Source organism: Mercenaria mercenaria, chromosome 2 (assembly GCF_021730395.1).
Source record: "Mercenaria mercenaria strain notata chromosome 2, MADL_Memer_1, whole genome shotgun sequence".
NCBI lineage: Eukaryota > Metazoa > Mollusca > Bivalvia > Venerida > Veneridae > Mercenaria > Mercenaria mercenaria.
The window spans coordinates 85,497,326-85,515,978 of record NC_069362.1 but is presented as its reverse complement, the minus strand read 5'-3'; the positions used below and the strand labels follow the sequence as shown (position 1 = coordinate 85,515,978).

Sequence of the window (18,653 nt, the reverse complement as noted above, 5' to 3'; positions counted from 1 at the left end):
TTTTAATTTATCTTGTTGTAAATTTAAGAGATCCTATCCAAACAACATATGTCTTTTCAAAATTTACTTTTAACCCTGAATATTTTGCAAATGCATTCAAAATGTTTAAAGTAGAGTTTAATGACCTTAAAGTAATTTCATACAATTGTTTGTGCTTTCTTCACAAACGGGAACATTTTCATATTTTTCATAGCCGCCGTTAGCTCAGTTAGGTAAAGCGTGGTCTACGGATCGGGGTGTGAGTTCGATCCTCGGGTGCGGCTTTTTGTTCTCCTTTGACTCTTTGATTAACGACATTGTTCTCTTAAATATTTAGTCCTCCACTCTAGTCGATATGTGGGAAGTTTGAAGTTATTGCGGAGAACAGGTTTTGACTGGTACAGACATCCAGAACACTGGTTTAGATTAACTGCCCGTTACAATGATGAAATATTGTTAAAACGCGTTTAACCCAAAAACAACAACACAAACAACAACTATCTTATACGCTTAAGTGAGTAGTCTGTGTTTGCGCTCCTGTTGTTTTCGGTGTTGGGAGAAGGCATTTTATACGCCCGTCTTTGAAAGAGCGGGGTGTATTATGTGAACACCCGTGGCGGGCGGTAGGCGTCCAAAAGCATGTTTTCATCCGATCTTCACCGAACTTGGTGACAATGTTTGTAGGCATAATATGTCGGCCAAGTACGATAACCAGCAACATCGCTTCAGGCACTCTTGAGTTATGGCCCTTAAATTACTCAAAATCTGCAAATTTAGCCCTGTCCACCTCTAAGTCAATAAGTTTTCACCCGACCTTCACCAGACTTGATGACAATGTTTGTGGGCATAATACTTCGGCAAAGTTCGATAACAACCAAAATCGCCCAAGGCACTCTTTGATTATGTCCTTTGAATTACTCGAAAAACTGCGAATTTAGCTTTGTCCGCCCTCTAAGTCGAACGGTTTTCATCCGATCTTCACCAAACTTGATGACAATGTTTGTGGGCAAAATATCTCGGCAAGTGCGATAACAAGCAAAATCCGCCCCAGGTACTCTTGGATTATATCTCTTGATTTAGACCAAATTCGATGACGGGCGTATTTTGTGACAGTCTGACACTCTTGTTGGAGCGCGGATTTCTTTGTTGGATATTCATTCTTGCTTCTTTCCACTCCCATCTCTTTATCAAACCCTTACCTAATTCTGCATTTTACATACAATTTAACTGTACTTATAATTGGAGTTTCGAAGTAATCCTTATGATATATATATTCATTACATTTGCTCTTTTTTGCTACTTTGCGATGAATTGTTCTGTTCTCTGGTGGCGTATGGGGTGCACTGGGCTTTCAAGAAATCTATTCTAACCTTTTCTAGAGCCGAAATATAGACTCAGATTTTCCAAAATGTTAGGATAATTTATTATCAGTTAAATATTTACTAACCAACTAACCAATTATCTGTTTATTTATTTTGTTGCGTTTAATGTCGCACCGACACAATTATAGATAATATGGCGACTTTCAAGCTATGTTGGTGGAAGAAGATCCCAGGTGCCCCTCCGTGCATTACTTCATCACGAGCGGACACGTGGGTAGAACCAACGGCCTTCCGTGAACTGGATGGCTTCCTCACTTGAAGAATTCAATGCCTCAAATGAGGCTCGAACCCACATCGATGAGCGGCAAGTAATTTGAAGTAAGTGACCTTAACCACTCGGCCACGTAGGCCCCCCTCTAACCAGTTCAAGATCTTCGGCCAGTTTCCAGTCGACAACAAACATCACCAGAGTGCTAATTAATCCTTGACCACCGAAGGCTTATTCACATAAGTCAAGAATAATAAGGGTCACAAGACAATCTCATGCAATGTCACATGGGGAGGAGTCGGTACCTGAGACATCTAGTAATATTTTGTTGTCTACATGAAAAATAGGACTTGAACCAAAGAATGGTATTTTTTCCAAGACTCAGTTCTTATAATTTCACGGTGTGTGGTTGTGTTGTATTTGTGTGTGCGGGGGGGGGGGGGGGGGGGAAGGTAGAGTCAGTCTATCAAACACTTTCTACAGAATAAGGAATAAATATAACCATACCAACAAAATTACCTGCATCTATATTTGATTAAATTAAAGGTTGGACCAGATTGCTAGAAAATGTTACACCTACAAGATACATCTATGGATAAATTGACAATAAGAAACTATTTTGCAAGCAACTTGAACGCACAATTCAAAGGCTGATTGTTATATTACTGACACGCTTGTATCTAAAAATAATACCTTTAAACAGGCCACACGTCGACGTGTACTGCTATGTTGTGAAATACAACAACATTGCCACTTAAGACATGGGGAACTTTGAAGATTCAAATGTGACTTTGTTACTAATTTTACATTGTAAACATAGGTTTTTGCTTGAGACATTGAACATTTTTAATCAACCCAGAGTTCTCATCGGCACCTCCAAATGTTTACAAATCTTACATGCTTACTAACACTTTCATATCCATTGCGAAATATTGAGTATGTTCTTGTAGTTTACTGTTGACTTGCAAAATTAAAAAACAAATAAAATGCATTTATAATGTTGGCATACACGTTACTAACTACCATCTGTTTCATTTTATTAGAGTTAATAACATGCAACATTTGAGTATGAGCGGTGAAACAACCGGCATCAGACCAGAACGAAAATGCCTCTGTACATGTTATACCCACTGGCGCCAGATCAGAAAGAAAATGCCTCTGTACATGCTATACCCTACCCATAGGTGTTCTAAAAGAACCATTGTCATGAAGGGAGAAATTTACTAACCCGTTTCAATCGCGCATTTCATACTTAAAACACGCAGTTCGGTAATGTGTACTATGGATATCAAACAAGTTGTAATTTATCTTCCATTGTGTACCGGTCACATTTCTTCAATACATCTTATCTTAGAAAAACAACGCGTAGTTTATAGTTATTTTAACGTTACACAAAAAACTTGCTTGACCTTTCCTGGTGAAGTTCCGTTCTAGATTACAAAATCATTCCGATTGGCTGTTGTGAAAATGTATGTCAATCGTCATTTTACTACACATGTTCGCTAAAATGTGAAAATGCAGCATAAATGTGCAAAATGAATAAAATAAACAGAACAGATGCAGACCAATGTACGATTTCAAATTAAAGATCATATACAAGATGAATTTCATTCATCATTTCCAGTTTTAGTGTAAAATTGTATTTTTTTTAATTCTGTTTTTGTTTATTTACATTTCGCTAAACATGTGCACACTGCCGTGACCTCTAGACCGGATGTTCATTAGGGAAGGTCAAGCAAGGTTTTTCTGTAATGTTGACGAAAGCATAAAATATGTTGATAATTTCAGCAATATGGAAAATTGAGGTGATTGGTGCACGATGGAAGATAAATTATCGCTTGTTCAATATACTAGGTACCCATTCACCGAACTGCGCGTTTAAGTTGAGAAATTTACGATTTAAACGGGTTAGTATATTTTCCAATTCATGACCGTGGTTCTTATAGAATACCTAGGGGTAGTGTATAACATGTACAGAGGCATTTTCTTTCTGATCTGGCGCCAGTGGTTATACCCAACCCCTAGGTATTCTATAAGGACTATGGTCATGAACGTGAAAATATACTAACCCGTTTCAATCGCGCATTTCATACCTAAAACGCGCAGTTCGGTAAATGTGAACTTTTTATCCAGCAACAAAAGAAACAGACTACAAATAAAGTTTGATGAAATTTATTTTTAGATTGTGGCATATATTGGCCATGGCTGTGAATATATAATTTTGAATAACTTTATAAATAAATGCAATGATGATAATCCATAAGTCTTTTCATTTAAACTTCTGCTCCGGTAAGGGTAGCAGGGCGGAGATTTATGCGTTAGAAACGCCAGAAGATGCACTTACATTTAAGCGTATTGTAAGTGGACCTTCCGCCAAAGCGGAAACGCATAAAAATGAAACATACAGCCATCGCCTGTCACCAATATTAATAACACTATTGAGGTGGGGGAAAATTTATGTTTCCTGTTTAACTAACGACCTGAAATGGTATTTAGCATAATATCGTAACCTAATGGAGTCAGATGGGTGTCATCGGGCATAAACACCGGACTGACTTCTAATATGTCTGGGTACCTAATGTATGCACCCCCATTTTTTACGACATGGGCACCAATACAACTATTGCCCCGCTGTCTTATTTTATTTTATTAGCAACGGAATTAAACTGAATGTAGCACCATGTTTTTCGTGCCAATATTTGTGAAAATACCAAACGGGTAGTGGGTAAAGGCTTGCGTAAACTGCCAATTTCGGGGCCTTGAAACAACCGTTTCAGTCCCCAAATTATTTCTACAGTAGGTCTTGTGCCAAGATCATTACCACCGCAATGTAAAATTAAAATTCAAAATGTGCTTAACGGTGTCTACAACATTATATATTCTCATACCACTTAAGCCTTCCCAAAAACCTGTCCCACCTATGGACATAAGGCCAAGATTCTATTCGTCAGCCCGTTGCAATGCCCTATAGTGCGTCCCCTGTATTAGAGAAGACCCTACTATCCAAGTGCTACAGCCTGAAATATTGTTATCAAGTATTGTAAATACTTAGGTGAATCGACGGGAACAAAACACAACTTTACATGTCACCTGCTCTGATACCGTTGCCGGATCATAGCTAAAAGGTTTATAGTGCTGCCTCACTGGAATATCACGCCGTAGACACATGACGTGATACCCCACCCAGTCACATTATACTGACACCGGGCTGACCAGTCCTAGAACTATCCTCTTAATGCTGAGCGCCAAGCAAGGAAGCTACTAGTACAATTTTTTACGTCTTTGGTATGACGCGGCCAGGGATCGAACACACGACCTCTCGCACCCGAAGCGGACGCTCTACCACTAGGCTACCGAGGCGGTTATAAAATTAGTATAGGACTCAGTATTGGAATAAAAATATAGTATAACATGGGGACATGAGGTAAAAGTCAAGTTGCCGCTAATCCCTGAATTCCTTTTTAAATGTACGAACCGGTAACGGACTCGGTAACTTAAAAGGTGTAGGACCTATAGGCATTAGACCTCCATCTTCCGACTCACTTTACATCATTTATTCTGATTTTTTGTGCGAAATTGTGAATTACATACATTCGTACTGTGATCTGCAGATCCATTTTAAGGATCGCATTAGTTTGAGTAATACTGCATATGTTATCGGCTCCCTCTTATTATTTTGTTTCCGTAGTCTACAAAGGCCTTCTAACATGCTTATTATAACAAATTGTTATGTTATCATTGAAGCTGTTTATTTTATTGATATAGCTTATTGCTGAGATTTGGCCTATAATGAAAGAATGTGAATATTGTTGTAAAGATAAAAAGAAATATATTCGGTGAGGCGGTCGAGACTTGGTGGCCAGATGCTCTCGTCTCCTACTTGTTGACAAAGTTGTTCAAAGTAATTTATCGCTGAACTGTCCTTTTTCTTAGTATTTTCTGAAAGCGATGCCTGAATGAGTCTGTCTATTTCAGGTTGAAAATCTGAAGAAAGGACTTCGGTACCGCAAATGGCAGTATTTGCGCGCCGCCGCTTGGTAGCACTATGTGAAGCCTTTGCCACTGAAATCGACTAATAGCGTCACAAATCTCATTCTTTTTCCCGTATACATGTTTTGCTTTAACCTGAATATTTGTCTCAAGAATGAGTAGCATTAAATGCCGTATGAGTGTCATAACTTGTTTATTCTTAGCGGATGTTTTATTCAAAATTTCTACTAGCGCAAGATTGTCAGATCTCAGTACAATTTTCTTATTTTCTTATTTTTTATCAATCCTCCTCATGTGTAAAATGCCATTAGTATCGGAATGAGTTCTAGATACGTTATATCTTTAAACACTAATTCCGCCCAGTGCTGTGGCCATCTAAATACAGTCCAAAACCTTTGAGGCAGCACCCACAACCTAAGCTTTTGTTACCCGAAGCATCGGTATAAAGCTCTAAAAACTGATCGTCCACCTACTCTGAATCATGGAATAAACACGTTCCATTAAATTCATCTAAAAATCATATCCATACTTTAGCGTCATCGATCATATTCCTAGTTACCCGAATGAAATGCTGCGGCTTTTTAGCCTGGGCTATTTTGTCATAAAACCTACGATTAAATGACCTTCCTGCAGGGATGGCTCTCGCAACGAAATGCAGCAAGCCAACTGTTGACTGAAGTTGCCGTAGCTTGATTTTTGTGCAAGAGACTAATTCCAGAAGTGCTGATTTTGCTTTTAGAACTTTGTCCATTGGGACTCTTACCATTTGATTCACTGCGTCATTTTCTAGTCCTAAAAATGTAATTGTTTGTACAGGACCGACCCATTTATCTTCACTTAAGGGAATATTCAAAGTGCTGCATACATTATCAAAATATTGCATAAGAAATTTGCAACTACTGTAATTGGAATTAACCGTAAAAAGAAGACGTCTAGAAGGTGGTCAAAATTGTTGCAGTTTGCTTCGTAACTTACTAACCATTGAAGAAAGGTCGAAGAAGCAAAAGCAAGACGCCCATTGAGGCAGAGTTTTCTGGATCCAGTAGCCCTCATATGATTTAATGCCTAAAAGATCAAAGTCTCCGGGCCAAATGGGGCATAAATTAAATGCTGATGATATGTCAGCTTTAGCCTTTAATGCTGATTTCCCAATATTTCGTGCCATCTTTACTGCGTTATCAAAAGAAGAATACTTAACCTGACTATATTGAGGGTCTATATACATGTAATCGTTAACACCAAAGCCAGGGTGAAAGGATAGATTAGTTTTCAAACGTAAACCTCCGGTGTTCTTTAGAACTAAACCGACAGGATTTGTTCGAAGGTTTGAAATTGGTAGTGATGAAAATGGACCTATAATTCTCCAAAGAGAAGCATCTTCATGCAGTTTTGAATTTAAATTTTCCATATTTTCTTGAGCTGATAAAAGGTTAGAGGAATGTATTGAAAATCTAGGACCTGTATAATTTAGTTTAAAACCATTCTTTAAACTAATATAAAAGCCTTGTCATACGTATTAGGGTACTGCTCATTTTTTTTCTTCAAGTACGTCCAAGTTAATTGGAGTAGCTGCCTGTTCCCATGAATTTCCTTTGAGAGGTGACTGTGTGTTGTCTTGGCAACAATGACTGGTTGTAAAATCTGAAACGGTTGGGAGATGTTGAGAAATTTGGCTTTATCCCAACATGACGTTGAGCATATTTTTAGATACTTAATTTTTTTTTGACAGCACTAAAAGCGTGTCTACCCGGAGGCTCGTTAGAAGCCAGCAAGAAAGAGGACTCCCTAAGCGCGTGCTTTCTTTTCGTTATAGATGGCGCTCCAAGGGCGTGCTCATCTAATTTTATTACGTCATCATATTAAAAACAATTAACAGAATTAATTATTCTTTTGTGCTAGATAAACAGTTTAATCTTAAGCGATTAAACTCAATAGTATATTGAACAACAGGTAATTTATCTTCCATTGTGTACCGGTCACATTTATTCAATTTATCTTATCTTGAGAGCAACAACGTGTAGTTCATAGTTCTTTCAACGTTACACAAAAAACTTCATTGAACTTCCCTAGTGAAGTTCCGGTCTACATTACAAAACCATTCTGATTGCTAACATGTGCACACTGCTGAGACCTTTAGAGCGGATGTTCATTAGAGAAGTTCACAAAAGTTTTCTTCTGTAACGTGTACGAAAACATAACATATGTGGAGTATCTTTGTAATATGAAATATTGACTATTGAGACAATGTGTCTGATGCACGATGGAAGATAAATTGCCGCTTGTTCAATATGCTGGTTACCCATTCACCGAACTGCGCGTTTTAGGTGAGAAATGTACGATTGAAATGTGTTAGTGCTCTTTCCGGTTCATGACCGTGGTTCTTATAGAATACCTGGGAGTATGATATTACATGTACAGAGGCATTTTCTTTCTGTTCTGGCACCGGTGGGTGAAACTCAGAATATCGTACTTCATGTGTTGTTCATGCAGTATGTTGACTAGGGATCCTCGTGAATGAATGTAGACCAGCACATCAGAAACTGAGTATCACAAAGGGATAACACGATTTAAGACAAAACTTAACACTTGAACTTTACCAGACACGGTTGAATCATGAATGATCTGTAAGATTAAATTTTTTCCGATGTTTACATGAAAATATTACCACTGTCGTCTAAATACCCCTCTTCTGTTGTCGTATAAATATAAAATTCCTTAAAATCTCAAACGCAAATAAATACAAAAAATGCAGATAACTATCAGTGCAAATTCATTCAACAAGACATTTTTCGTACCTGCATTAGTCAAATCTACATTACGAAGATAAGGTTATAAACCTAAATATAAATACTGACAAAAAAACCGTTGAAAAGGTCATTACGGCGGCCATTGATGGATCCATAATGGCGAAGTGTGCTTCACGTTCTGACATTATCGTCATGTATTAATGGCAGGTGAAAGGGTGCTGATTTATTTTCAGATCGATTCTAAAATAACGAAGGCATCGTTTATGGAAAACAATAATCAAAATGATGGTTATAGGTTACGTGTCAATACAATAAACAGACGCTTGTACCTTCCAGCCGTAATGGCAAAAACAAAACATTTTTATGATGACCCTCGAGCTAAAAGCCACGGGCAATTTTGACACTATACGTGCCATTATGCCAAGAGACGACACAACAAGGCCGTAAATTTACCTCTTGTTCCAAGTTCGAAGTTCTTGAACGCTTCCTATCTAGCTACCCGGTAGAAATTAGATATGGATAAGGAAAAGAACAGATTTTTCATGGAATAATTTTTACTATCTCAGATCTGTCAGATCGCACTAATATAATTTACCTTAACATTTTGCTAGATTTAAAACAAACTGATCTATTCAACAATGCAATTTTATTTTTGAAATTATAATTTTAATATTCCTTTACGAAAAGTTCTTATTTTCCAACCATTGAAATTTCCTTTGGTATCAGACGCTTTGGACATCTTCGTTTATTGTTTTTCCTCAGCACCCAGTGGTTTTTGCAGCCTATCCTCACACTGATACATTTTGAATCATCAGGATAATGGACGGTGAATGCATTTGGTAATCTGTAAAAAGGCGTATTACATGCTTGACCTTGCAAAATTTAAAATAGCTTAAAATCACAGTAGACCTTCACCTTGAACAAAACCAAAATAAACGAGGTTAATTAGCTAAGATACATATCAATAAAAATGAATGCATCGTCTGACAATTCCAAAATTTATCAATTTGATTTGTTTTGTTAAGCAACCCTTTTGTATCTATACGCTTTTCATTGTTACATCACGGTCGGGGCAGACAACACCACATTCAAATAACAGCGACAGCTTTATGTTTTTTCTGAAGAAAACATATCAAGCATTTTCTATCTGATGATCATAGCTACGGTTCAAAATTGAAAGAAAATTTGAAATAATATTTGTGCAGGTGCATAGTACTTATATGTCGTTAAATCACTGTCTTAAATTGTCGAGTCTTTCGTTATGTAACTTTTACTCCATAAAATACAAAAAAGAAGAAAAATTGTAAAAAAATAAATAGGTTTTAAGGTAGTTCTTGCACTTTTAACCAAAATAATAACGTAACGTTTCCTATCCAGGACACGTAGAAAATCAGCCTGGACCCGGGGGCATATGGAAACGACAATCATTCTTCAAACTGATAGAGAAGGATCTCTATAATTAAGCAAATATCTCAAAAATATTCACACGGACCTACATATTTTATTTGACTAAATTTTAGGCAATATCTTCATTTACACTTTTGAGACGTTTCATTTAAGTGTACATTGTAAAAATTCTATATTCGCGGCAGTGATCATGAAAGTTTCCAACAGACCCCAAGTAAGAAAATTTGCATGAGGTCAAAAGAATGTTGCAGCAATTCTTGCAATATCCAGAAGTTCAAATAGTAAGGGTTTGATAATTTCTACATTGTAGAATATAAGTATATTAATGCTTGCCTGTGTAGAACGGTTTTCTCAACTTGAGGGGAATGAGAAATCAAGGTGTCGGGCACAGGTAGTTTTATAAGATCAATTTTCTCGCCTTCCACTTTAAAGTTTTCAAAGATGATTTTAATAATTATCATGAAATCATGCATGTACATTGCAATTTATAACGTTAAATACCTATGTAAAAATGCACTCGTGTAAACTGTCTTTCCCTAGGGAAAAAATAAGATGATCTCGTCTTTTTCCCCGCTTCATAGACAAAAGAAAAATATCGTAATATGCAGAATCACATAGAACTGTTAAACAGTAGTAAAAATTTCTTACGTGGCACATGATAAACCTTTCTTCTTGCATCTACATATCTCACACGAGTCATAGTTCCTGACTTTTGATCCAGGGAGCATCCTTATTCCTTTGTAAGGGCAAAACCTCACTGTATGCCCGTAAACTATAACAAACAGTCACGATTTCAATTATGTTCCATCCTAATTGTGTAAAACGGTTGTTACCTTCTAAAACATGAAAACCCGTGTTGTTATTTTAGTCATTTTCTTTTCTGGATTTTCTGTATATCCTATAAACAATAGCTTATAGAATATACAAGAAAAGCTTGAAAATCAGTTTATAAACAAAATTAACAAACATGAGAAATAATTCTGTTATAGTAAGTCTAGTAATACACTCATTTTAAGATAAAATTTTACCTTCTTCCGTCATTATTGGAGTAAATGAGACGGCTCCATAAACAACAGAAAGGGAGACGGCCACCAGAAACACGTAAAGCTGCATTTTCAACATCACTATCAACAACTCAGAATGTCACAGTGAAACCACAAATAAGGCTAAATAGCCTGCTATGACTAAGCAAAAGAGGCCCAGCATGTGTGTCTGCACAAATAAACACATTCTTCTGACATAAGCATTGCTGGCTCCATGCAAATAACGAGCAAATTGTTGCATTTGACTTTTTTTCAAATTTTAAATAATGCTTAAAGTCTTGAATATAAAAAAAACTCAAAAAACAACAACAAAAAAGCAATGCGTCAAAACTCCCGCTGGACACATAAAGAAACGTCACGATGAAATTCTATAGAATCTCTGTAGTTTGCGGCTGTCTAAAACCTTTTTTGTTTATATTTCCCTGCTTCAAGACTTTTTTTGAGTATTGGTATTTTATTTCGGATGGTTGGTCGCTTAATTTCACATCGAGCCGGCATAATTGAAATCTCAATTTTTACACATTTTCTGAAGAAAGAAGGCCGCCTAGACCGTGTACTGTGTGTTTGATTTGTAAATGAATTTGCATATAGACACTAGAATAGATACAATGTAGGTTAGTCATTTTTAAAGTTATTGTAAATAAAAATGTTGCTTTCATTGTATTGTTATTCTTTGTAGAGTCAAGTTGAACATTTCAAGGGGGAACTGCATACTGAATACTTTATGTTGCATTTAATCAAGCTCCGTCAATATTATTCCATACATTATGTGTTAATGGGACGTTGTTTGTGACGTCATTCTATTGTGTGTCTTTGCATTTAATGAATTCCGTGTCGATACTGTCAATTTTACTCAAGTCAGTCACGCCGAAGACAAGAAAGTGGATGCTTTCCTCATCACAAAGCGTCTGACAGAAATTCTTGACACTTTTCTCAAACACTTTGCCCAAATAATTTATCACGAACCAGATATGTAGACAACGTTGCACACTGGAATTTGGGCGAAGTGTTTTTAGACAGTATTGAATAAGAGTGGTAGACCTTTTGTGCCGACGAAAGCACTTGTTTTTCTGTCTTCAACGCTTTTTATTTTATTTAAATCTATCAAGTAACAAGGCGATTACATTTACAAACAAAACTATTACATTTTTTCCACGTGTGTACGATATCAAAAGGTCACGTGGGTTGGCCACCCTAATGACTCTTTCGACCTTCGTTTCATTTTAAGAGCAGCTGCGATTAGCATTGTACAAGAGTTACTGAAAACCCTATGTATTGTCTGTTAAGTCTAATTCTAAAATTTTAAGCTTACCGTCCAACAGTCATCATCAGCTTATTGTGGCATTATCAACGTTTACAAACTATAACTTTTTTTTTTGAGATGGCTATTTTCCCGCTACAGCCTGCACGGCCTCTGAAACAAAAGATTTTAATGCTAAGCAATCTGTTGTTTTCTTCTCTTACACATAAATGATTTAATCCGTTTTACAGCTATATTAGATTAGACCATATTGGCGCACATAAAATTGATTATGGTAATATGCCATAAAGAAATTCAAAAAGGTCATTCCATATAATGCGTCTGGTGCTAACTGCTTACCCGGCGGCTGCCGGACATTGCTTGAGGAGGTATTGTTGCCGTGAACGTTTCCCACAACTCAAAATATGTTTTACCTAAATGTCTCAATCTTTATAAGACATATGATTTAGCTTGACTATCTCTGTTCTATTCCTATCAAAATTTTCTAATATTTAGAAAGTAATGACAAACAAAAATTGTCGGACCTAAACTTCACTACATCTTTGTATTAGAAGCAGACTTCCGTGAAAGTCATCACTTTAGTGAAAAAACCATCTACGGATTATTAGGTTTGGATGACCTTATAGATAAAAGAAGCAGAAACATTGATACGTATCAATTATAATAGAACATATAAAGTTGAAAATAAAGCGTATAATGGGAATGTTAGTCAACAGTCAACGGTTTTAATGTGAATTCAGGCATTCATAACAGCATTAATATTTATTTATTGCCAAAAGGCGTAACCAACACGTGCGTTAATGGTGATTTACATCTTGATATCTCAAATATGCGTATATTCCCTATGATATATAAAATCTGTGACAGGCTTAATAGATCAAAAGGAGCATTAATAACCTTCATAATTGTCTTTCTGTGTAATCATGCGAAAGAAAAGTCGCATTCTACTTTCATCGTTTTAGAATCACCATGAAAGGCTCAATACTTGTTATTGTATCCTTCATTTTATTGCACTTTTTTGAATATTCGACGGGAGCTGTATTTCACGACGAGCTAAAGAAAGAAATTGGTACGTCATAACAATTACGTCTTACCCTAGATAACTTTTATTAAAAATTTCTACGCAAGTATTTTTACTTTTATCTATCTCTGTATTCTGAACAGTAATTTGCTATCTTGATATATATTGATGCTTTTCGAACGATAGATTGTGCAAGAATTTTTGAGTTTTGCCTTTCGTTTTCAGTGTATGGGAAGAAGGTAAAGTTTTGCGAGTATAAAGGTCTGAGGTTGTTACGCCGGTCTGTCATCAAGAACTATGACACTTGTGCAAAATGCAGGTGCAAAAAGGATGGTCTTACGTGCTATACGTAAGTAGCATTTCTAGCATTGTTATTAAGTAATACCTTGAATAATGACTGTTAGCAGCTATACGGGTAGCATAAATGTCGCCGTGAATATATGCCGTGTATCAAGTGTTAAGAAATCAGCTCTACTAGTACTGTCTTTATAAAAGTTGATTTTCATTTCAATGTGGAGTATATCAAAATAAGAACAGAAGCAAGAGGAATTGAGTGGATTTGATTTCGACAAAGTTTGAAAAACCTGTCTATTTTATTTGCCATAATAGTAAATATAATCTTCTATTAAGAAATATTTCAGTAAAATCTTCAGTGTGACCCTTTTTCGAACATGCGCAAAAATCATCAAAGTTGGATTTTCCGATAGAAGGCCATAGTGAAAATCAATCTGCAGACCAATAATTTCGAATCGGATTGACCAAAAGTCAATCACATGAATCTGTCTTTATATTGGCTGAATTTCCTTCGGAGAGAATGATGTTTTGGAGACAGTATTGTTAATAAAATTCTTCAATGTAGAACAATTTTGTTACAAACGTTCAGAGCTACTTTCACAAGAAATCGTTTACCTCCGCACGTAGGCTAGATGTAATATTTCAGAACTGTCTTTTGTAGAATGTTTCCATTGATTATGGAGCCGGAAGATTCTATGTGTACATATTTCTTGGTGGGATGTAAAGTTAAATGGGTGCTAAAGAGCGACAACAATGCACGGTGTCCAGACACACTGATCCCGAGAGATTTATCTGCAAATGGAAAATAGACAAATATGCTGTTGTAATATTTGTAAAATTTGATGTATCTATCCTGCATTTAACGAAAATGTAAATATTTAAATTTGTTTGACTGCAACAAAGAAAATACAAATATGAATAGTCTAGAAAAAGAGTTGGGATTAATTGAATCCATATTTCTACGCTACTACCTGAAAGTTTTGCTCTTCATTCATATTACACGTCATTGTGCATTTAAAGCCATCCGTAGAAACGGTTAACTTTCAGAAACTTGCTATTTAAAAGTTTCAAGGCAAGAAAACTTCTCAAAATGGTTACTGCCACTGAATGCCCTGTAGAAATATTTCGATTGGATTTGCATTGTCGTAATTATGGTAGTCAGTGAAAATATTAATTTACATGTGCCATTATTCTAATTTCAGCTTTATTTCTTCTATTTACGCATATGTACTGTTACTGTCAAAACATCTATTAAACAAACTTTAAGCCAGTCCCACAAGCACGGTATTCCAGTCAATAAGGTTTTACAGGCGAAACAATACTGTTTACTAGGTTTAAAATACTACACATCGATAAATGTATAATCTGATAGCATTAAAACTGACGTCTGTTACAAGATATAACTTTTAAAGGGATTGCAGTTCTGCAAGCACATTTAGTGTCCTTTTTTCAACCAGTAACTTGCAAGACCTTTTTTTAATATCTCCAGTACTTTACACATTACATTTTAACTTTTAGTCTCTTTTTTCCATTTTAATTTACAACATTGCTATAAAACTTTACTGAAATCAAACTGTCATAGTATCCGGATAGCCGGTGTTTATAATATCTACTGAACAAAAAAGTCTGTGTGTGTGCGTGCGTGCGTTTGTGCCAGCGTGCGTGTGTGTTCGGGTTAAGTGTTTTTATTAACGATGTCTACTTGTAGCAGTGACCGTTATGCCCAAATTGTATAGTGCTGCCTCGCGGGAATATATCACGTTGTAGATAATTGGCATGATTTCCCAACCAGTCATATTATACTGACATCTGGTTTACAAGTCCATAATCAATTTTCTTAATACTGAGCGCTAAGCGAGAGAGCTACTAGTACCACTTTTCACGTCTTAGAGGGAACAAACCCACGTCCTCCCGCACTTAAAATGGGCGTTCTACCACTAGGCTACAGAGGCAGTGCCATATTTAAATAGAACATTTATTATTTGTATGATAATGACTATTTTAATTTCTAAAAAATCAACAGAAACATCTCTGTTTTCTTACAAATGGTATTCAACCGTTAGAACACTGCTTTATATATGCATTTTATGGCTTTTTAAAAAGTGGTTGGGTGAAGTGATAAAACAAATAAGATTATATCTTTGGGTCATTACATATTTTTGAAACTTTAATATGTTATTCATAGCACTTCGTTCTAAAGATGTGCTAAATTTCAAATATGTATTTACAGTAATATGTAAGAATTTGGCAAAAATTGCAAACGCAGCATTATCATTAGTTAATAATAAGTGAAGATGTAGTTATATAAAAAGGGAGGTAACATATATTACTAAATATCAACAATTCTGTTTTAAATAGACTCAAATCAATAATTTATTCAAGATATTTAGCCTTTTTTTCGTATTAGTGAAAAAAGTGCTAAAAAGTGGGCTTTATTAACTTTTAAAACTCTTGCACTTGAAATATGTCAAATTAATCAAATTTACGTGTTCAAAAATATTTGTTAAAATGTTTACCTTGTGTCTGACACTGCATCCAAAAGTTATATAGTTCGGGATCTTATTTCCTTTTGCTTGCTGGCGACAAGTTATTCTGCCTTTGTGACCAGTGTAGGCTGATCTTGGTCTGCAGTGTTCGCTGTTCAATCAGTAAACTTTTAGTGAACACCCCTTCAAATAATGAGTGTTATTGTCCAAATTGAATGATAGACCAGTCCATTTTAGAATTTGGCAGGGTTAGAGGTTAAGATATAGCAGTTGTAAATGAAATGTATGTTATGTTTGTAACAATTTTGCCGTGGAGCTCCCTTGAGAAATATATAGGACAGACTCTCTGAAGAGATTTTCATATTTTGGGTAGTGCGAGTGTGAGTGGTAAGAAATACTGCGTTTTAACACAGTTTATTAATTTTATCACACAAAGTCTATACATGTATATATATTTGTCAGGCGTACGCACATAAAAACAAACTTTGAAATATATATAAAAAAGTTCTGCATTATACAAAATTTTATGGGCCGTCAAAGTTTGTGTTATAGAAGGAAAAACTGACATTTCCATTTCTTATTACTGGATCCATAGGTGTGTTAAACTGACGTACTTATGAAGTAATCTCCTAGAACTCGAAAGAAAGAAAATGTCTTTTATTGAAATGTATGAAGTGTCTATTGGACGCTTCATTCTTTGCCATGAAAACCATGTAAGAGAATCTTTTCTAAAACAGGTGGCAAATCATATATTTTACTTGGCAGATATAAAAGCTTACATGTGTGATCAGGAAATGGAACAGAGGTCAATCCTGACACCATACAGTAGGAATAAATAAATAGACAATTGCAAGATGGAGGCCCGATTTGACGAATCAGATTCTGAGGATGATTTTCCAATTAGTGAACTTATTAAGAGGATGTCAAGTGGACCTGGTAATGATTACAATAATATCAGTAAAAAACCAGTGGAAACTACACCGCCAACAATAGAAAACGACAGTAATGAGTGTCTTAACAGATATATATATTACAAATGATGATGACGATACTATTCAACCTTTTTGTTGCTGTTGAAGCTGGAAATTTAATATATAATAAGTTTGGAAAACGTAAAACAGATCCGGAGAAATGGCACCGTAAAATAAGAGAAGACGACAACATGGGAAAGAATATCAGAGTGTAAATGGGGGAAAGTTCAAAAGAAGGGGTCGAAAGTGATCAATTGTAGATGCAAATATGTATGCCTGACTAATATTTTCAAAGATAGAAGGGGACATATATTCAACCAATACTTGGGTATGACATACGGACTTCTGAGACGTTTTATAGTCCATCACGTAAAACTATGAGTAAAAACAGTCGAACGACATCCACAGAGGAATCAAGAAGAAAGGTCACATAGGAGTATTTCCATCCAGTTTATGACAATATGATTGAAGTGTGCAAAAATAGTTTCATGAACGTGTTAGATATTGGCCCGAAGGTAACAGAGTACATGAAGAGGTACAGAATATATGATTCAAAGATAAAAGAGGTCTACATAAAAAAGTTGAGAAATCGGAGGATGTAAGGGACACTATACGGAATCACACTATTGTCGAAAAGATACTGAACGACAATATCTAGAAAAAGGGTTGTCTGTGTATAAAATGTACAGAATATACACAAATGAGTGTAAGGAAAACAATAGATAAATTATGGTTATATAACTTTTTTCTTTTATCAAGTCTAACCTTGGATTCCACCGGCCTAAGAAAGACTTGTGCACATTCTGTGCAATGTACAAAAGTCTTATTGATAATGAAAAGAAAGAAAAAGAGAAAGAATATGTGGAAACACCAAAAGAACGTGTTCGGTAGCACAAAGAAAGAACATTAGGAGACAGAAATACACCAGTGATTAACTTTATCTACAAAAGGTTTTAATATCTCCCAAAACAGATATTGACGAAGTATATTTCAGTCGAAAATTATCTTCATACAATATTTCGGTTTTTGACTTAGTGTCAAAAGGAGCATCATGCTTCATTGTATGAAACTGTTGCCAAACGCGGAAGCAATGACATTTTATCCTGTATGTAAAAATAAAATGAAAGCATCGGTTCCGTTGCACATTTGGTATATTATTCAGACCAGACAGCTGCTCTGGACAAAATAGAAACCTTCCATTCTCTTGTATGAGTTTGTATTCTATTCAAAACTTACCCATTTATAAGATTATTCATAACTTCTTTGACGAGGGCGTTCACAAATGGAGAGAGATTCAGTACGCGGCAATACTGAAAGGGCTACGAAAAGACATAATATGCTTGGTCCAACAGATTGGATGTCAACGGTATCAAACAGCAAACTGAACCAGCCACGATATAAAGTTTTTGCAATAAAAACATCTGATATTAAAGATTTTAAGGATTTAGCCGACCGGACAGTTGCCAACAGAAACAAGGCAGCTGATGGTATAACACTGCAGTGAATAAAGTTAACAGTTTCGAGTACCATAAATGTGAACCCAACAGAATTTATTTCCAGTATAACTTTGATTCTGATTAGAATTACATTGAAATCGCAAGACAAAATTTGAGAGAAAAAAAGAAACCCATCAACGGGTTCGAGTAAAAAAAATGCCTGCTTCGATCAAATATGCATATCTTACCTTAAATACTGCGACCTGGTTAATTTGTGCATGAAAAACGTTATTCCAGCAAGGTATCATTCCTTTTACTCACAGTTAAGCAACAAAAGACGACGAGTAGAAAAGTAGTGTTATGAAGACAGTGACATGAAAAATTTAGTTAGAAGATGGTGCATTCGGCACATTCATTTAGTAAAGAAT

General features: G+C 35.7%; 2 protein-coding genes across 2 annotated transcripts; one reads left to right on the top strand and one right to left on the bottom strand.

Moving 5' to 3' along the window:
- Nucleotides 1–8,937: 8,937 nt before the first annotated feature.
- LOC123562873 (uncharacterized) lies at nucleotides 8,938–10,895 on the bottom strand. Its single transcript, XM_045355467.2, has 3 exons — nucleotides 10,742–10,895; nucleotides 10,362–10,485; nucleotides 8,938–9,150 (listed from the first exon to the last, which is right to left on the bottom strand). The coding sequence occupies exons 1-3, from the start codon at nucleotides 10,833–10,835 to the stop codon at nucleotides 8,997–8,999; spliced, it is 372 nt and encodes a 123-aa protein (XP_045211402.1). The 5' UTR covers nucleotides 10,836–10,895; the 3' UTR covers nucleotides 8,938–8,996.
- Nucleotides 10,896–12,927: 2,032 nt separating this feature from the next.
- Nucleotides 12,928–14,233, top strand: LOC123562874 (uncharacterized). Its single transcript, XM_053523805.1, has 3 exons — nucleotides 12,928–13,086; nucleotides 13,264–13,387; nucleotides 13,994–14,233. Exons 1-3 carry the CDS (start codon nucleotides 12,987–12,989, stop codon nucleotides 14,139–14,141), a joined length of 372 nt encoding a protein of 123 aa, XP_053379780.1. The 5' UTR covers nucleotides 12,928–12,986; the 3' UTR covers nucleotides 14,142–14,233.
- The last annotated feature ends 4,420 nt before the right edge of the window (nucleotides 14,234–18,653 follow it).

What these genes read in the sequence shown, in the direction of transcription:
- LOC123562873 (XM_045355467.2), bottom strand. Translation starts at nt 10,835, where the DNA reads ATGTTGAAAATGCAGCTTTACGTGTTTCTGGTGGCCGTCTCCCTTTCT. An exon ending in TCCAATAATGACGGAAGAAG is followed by an intron (nt 10,486 to 10,741) that starts GTAAAATTTTAT and finishes TGTTTGTTATAG; the next exon opens with TTTACGGGCATACAGTGAGG. An exon ending in AAAGGTTTATCATGTGCCAC is followed by an intron (nt 9,151 to 10,361) that starts GTAAGAAATTTT and finishes GCCTTTTTACAG; the next exon opens with ATTACCAAATGCATTCACCG.
- LOC123562874 (XM_053523805.1), top strand. Translation starts at nt 12,987, where the DNA reads ATGAAAGGCTCAATACTTGTTATTGTATCCTTCATTTTATTGCACTTT. An exon ending in CGAGCTAAAGAAAGAAATTG is followed by an intron (nt 13,087 to 13,263) that starts GTACGTCATAAC and finishes TTTCGTTTTCAG; the next exon opens with TGTATGGGAAGAAGGTAAAG. An exon ending in GATGGTCTTACGTGCTATAC is followed by an intron (nt 13,388 to 13,993) that starts GTAAGTAGCATT and finishes TGTCTTTTGTAG; the next exon opens with AATGTTTCCATTGATTATGG.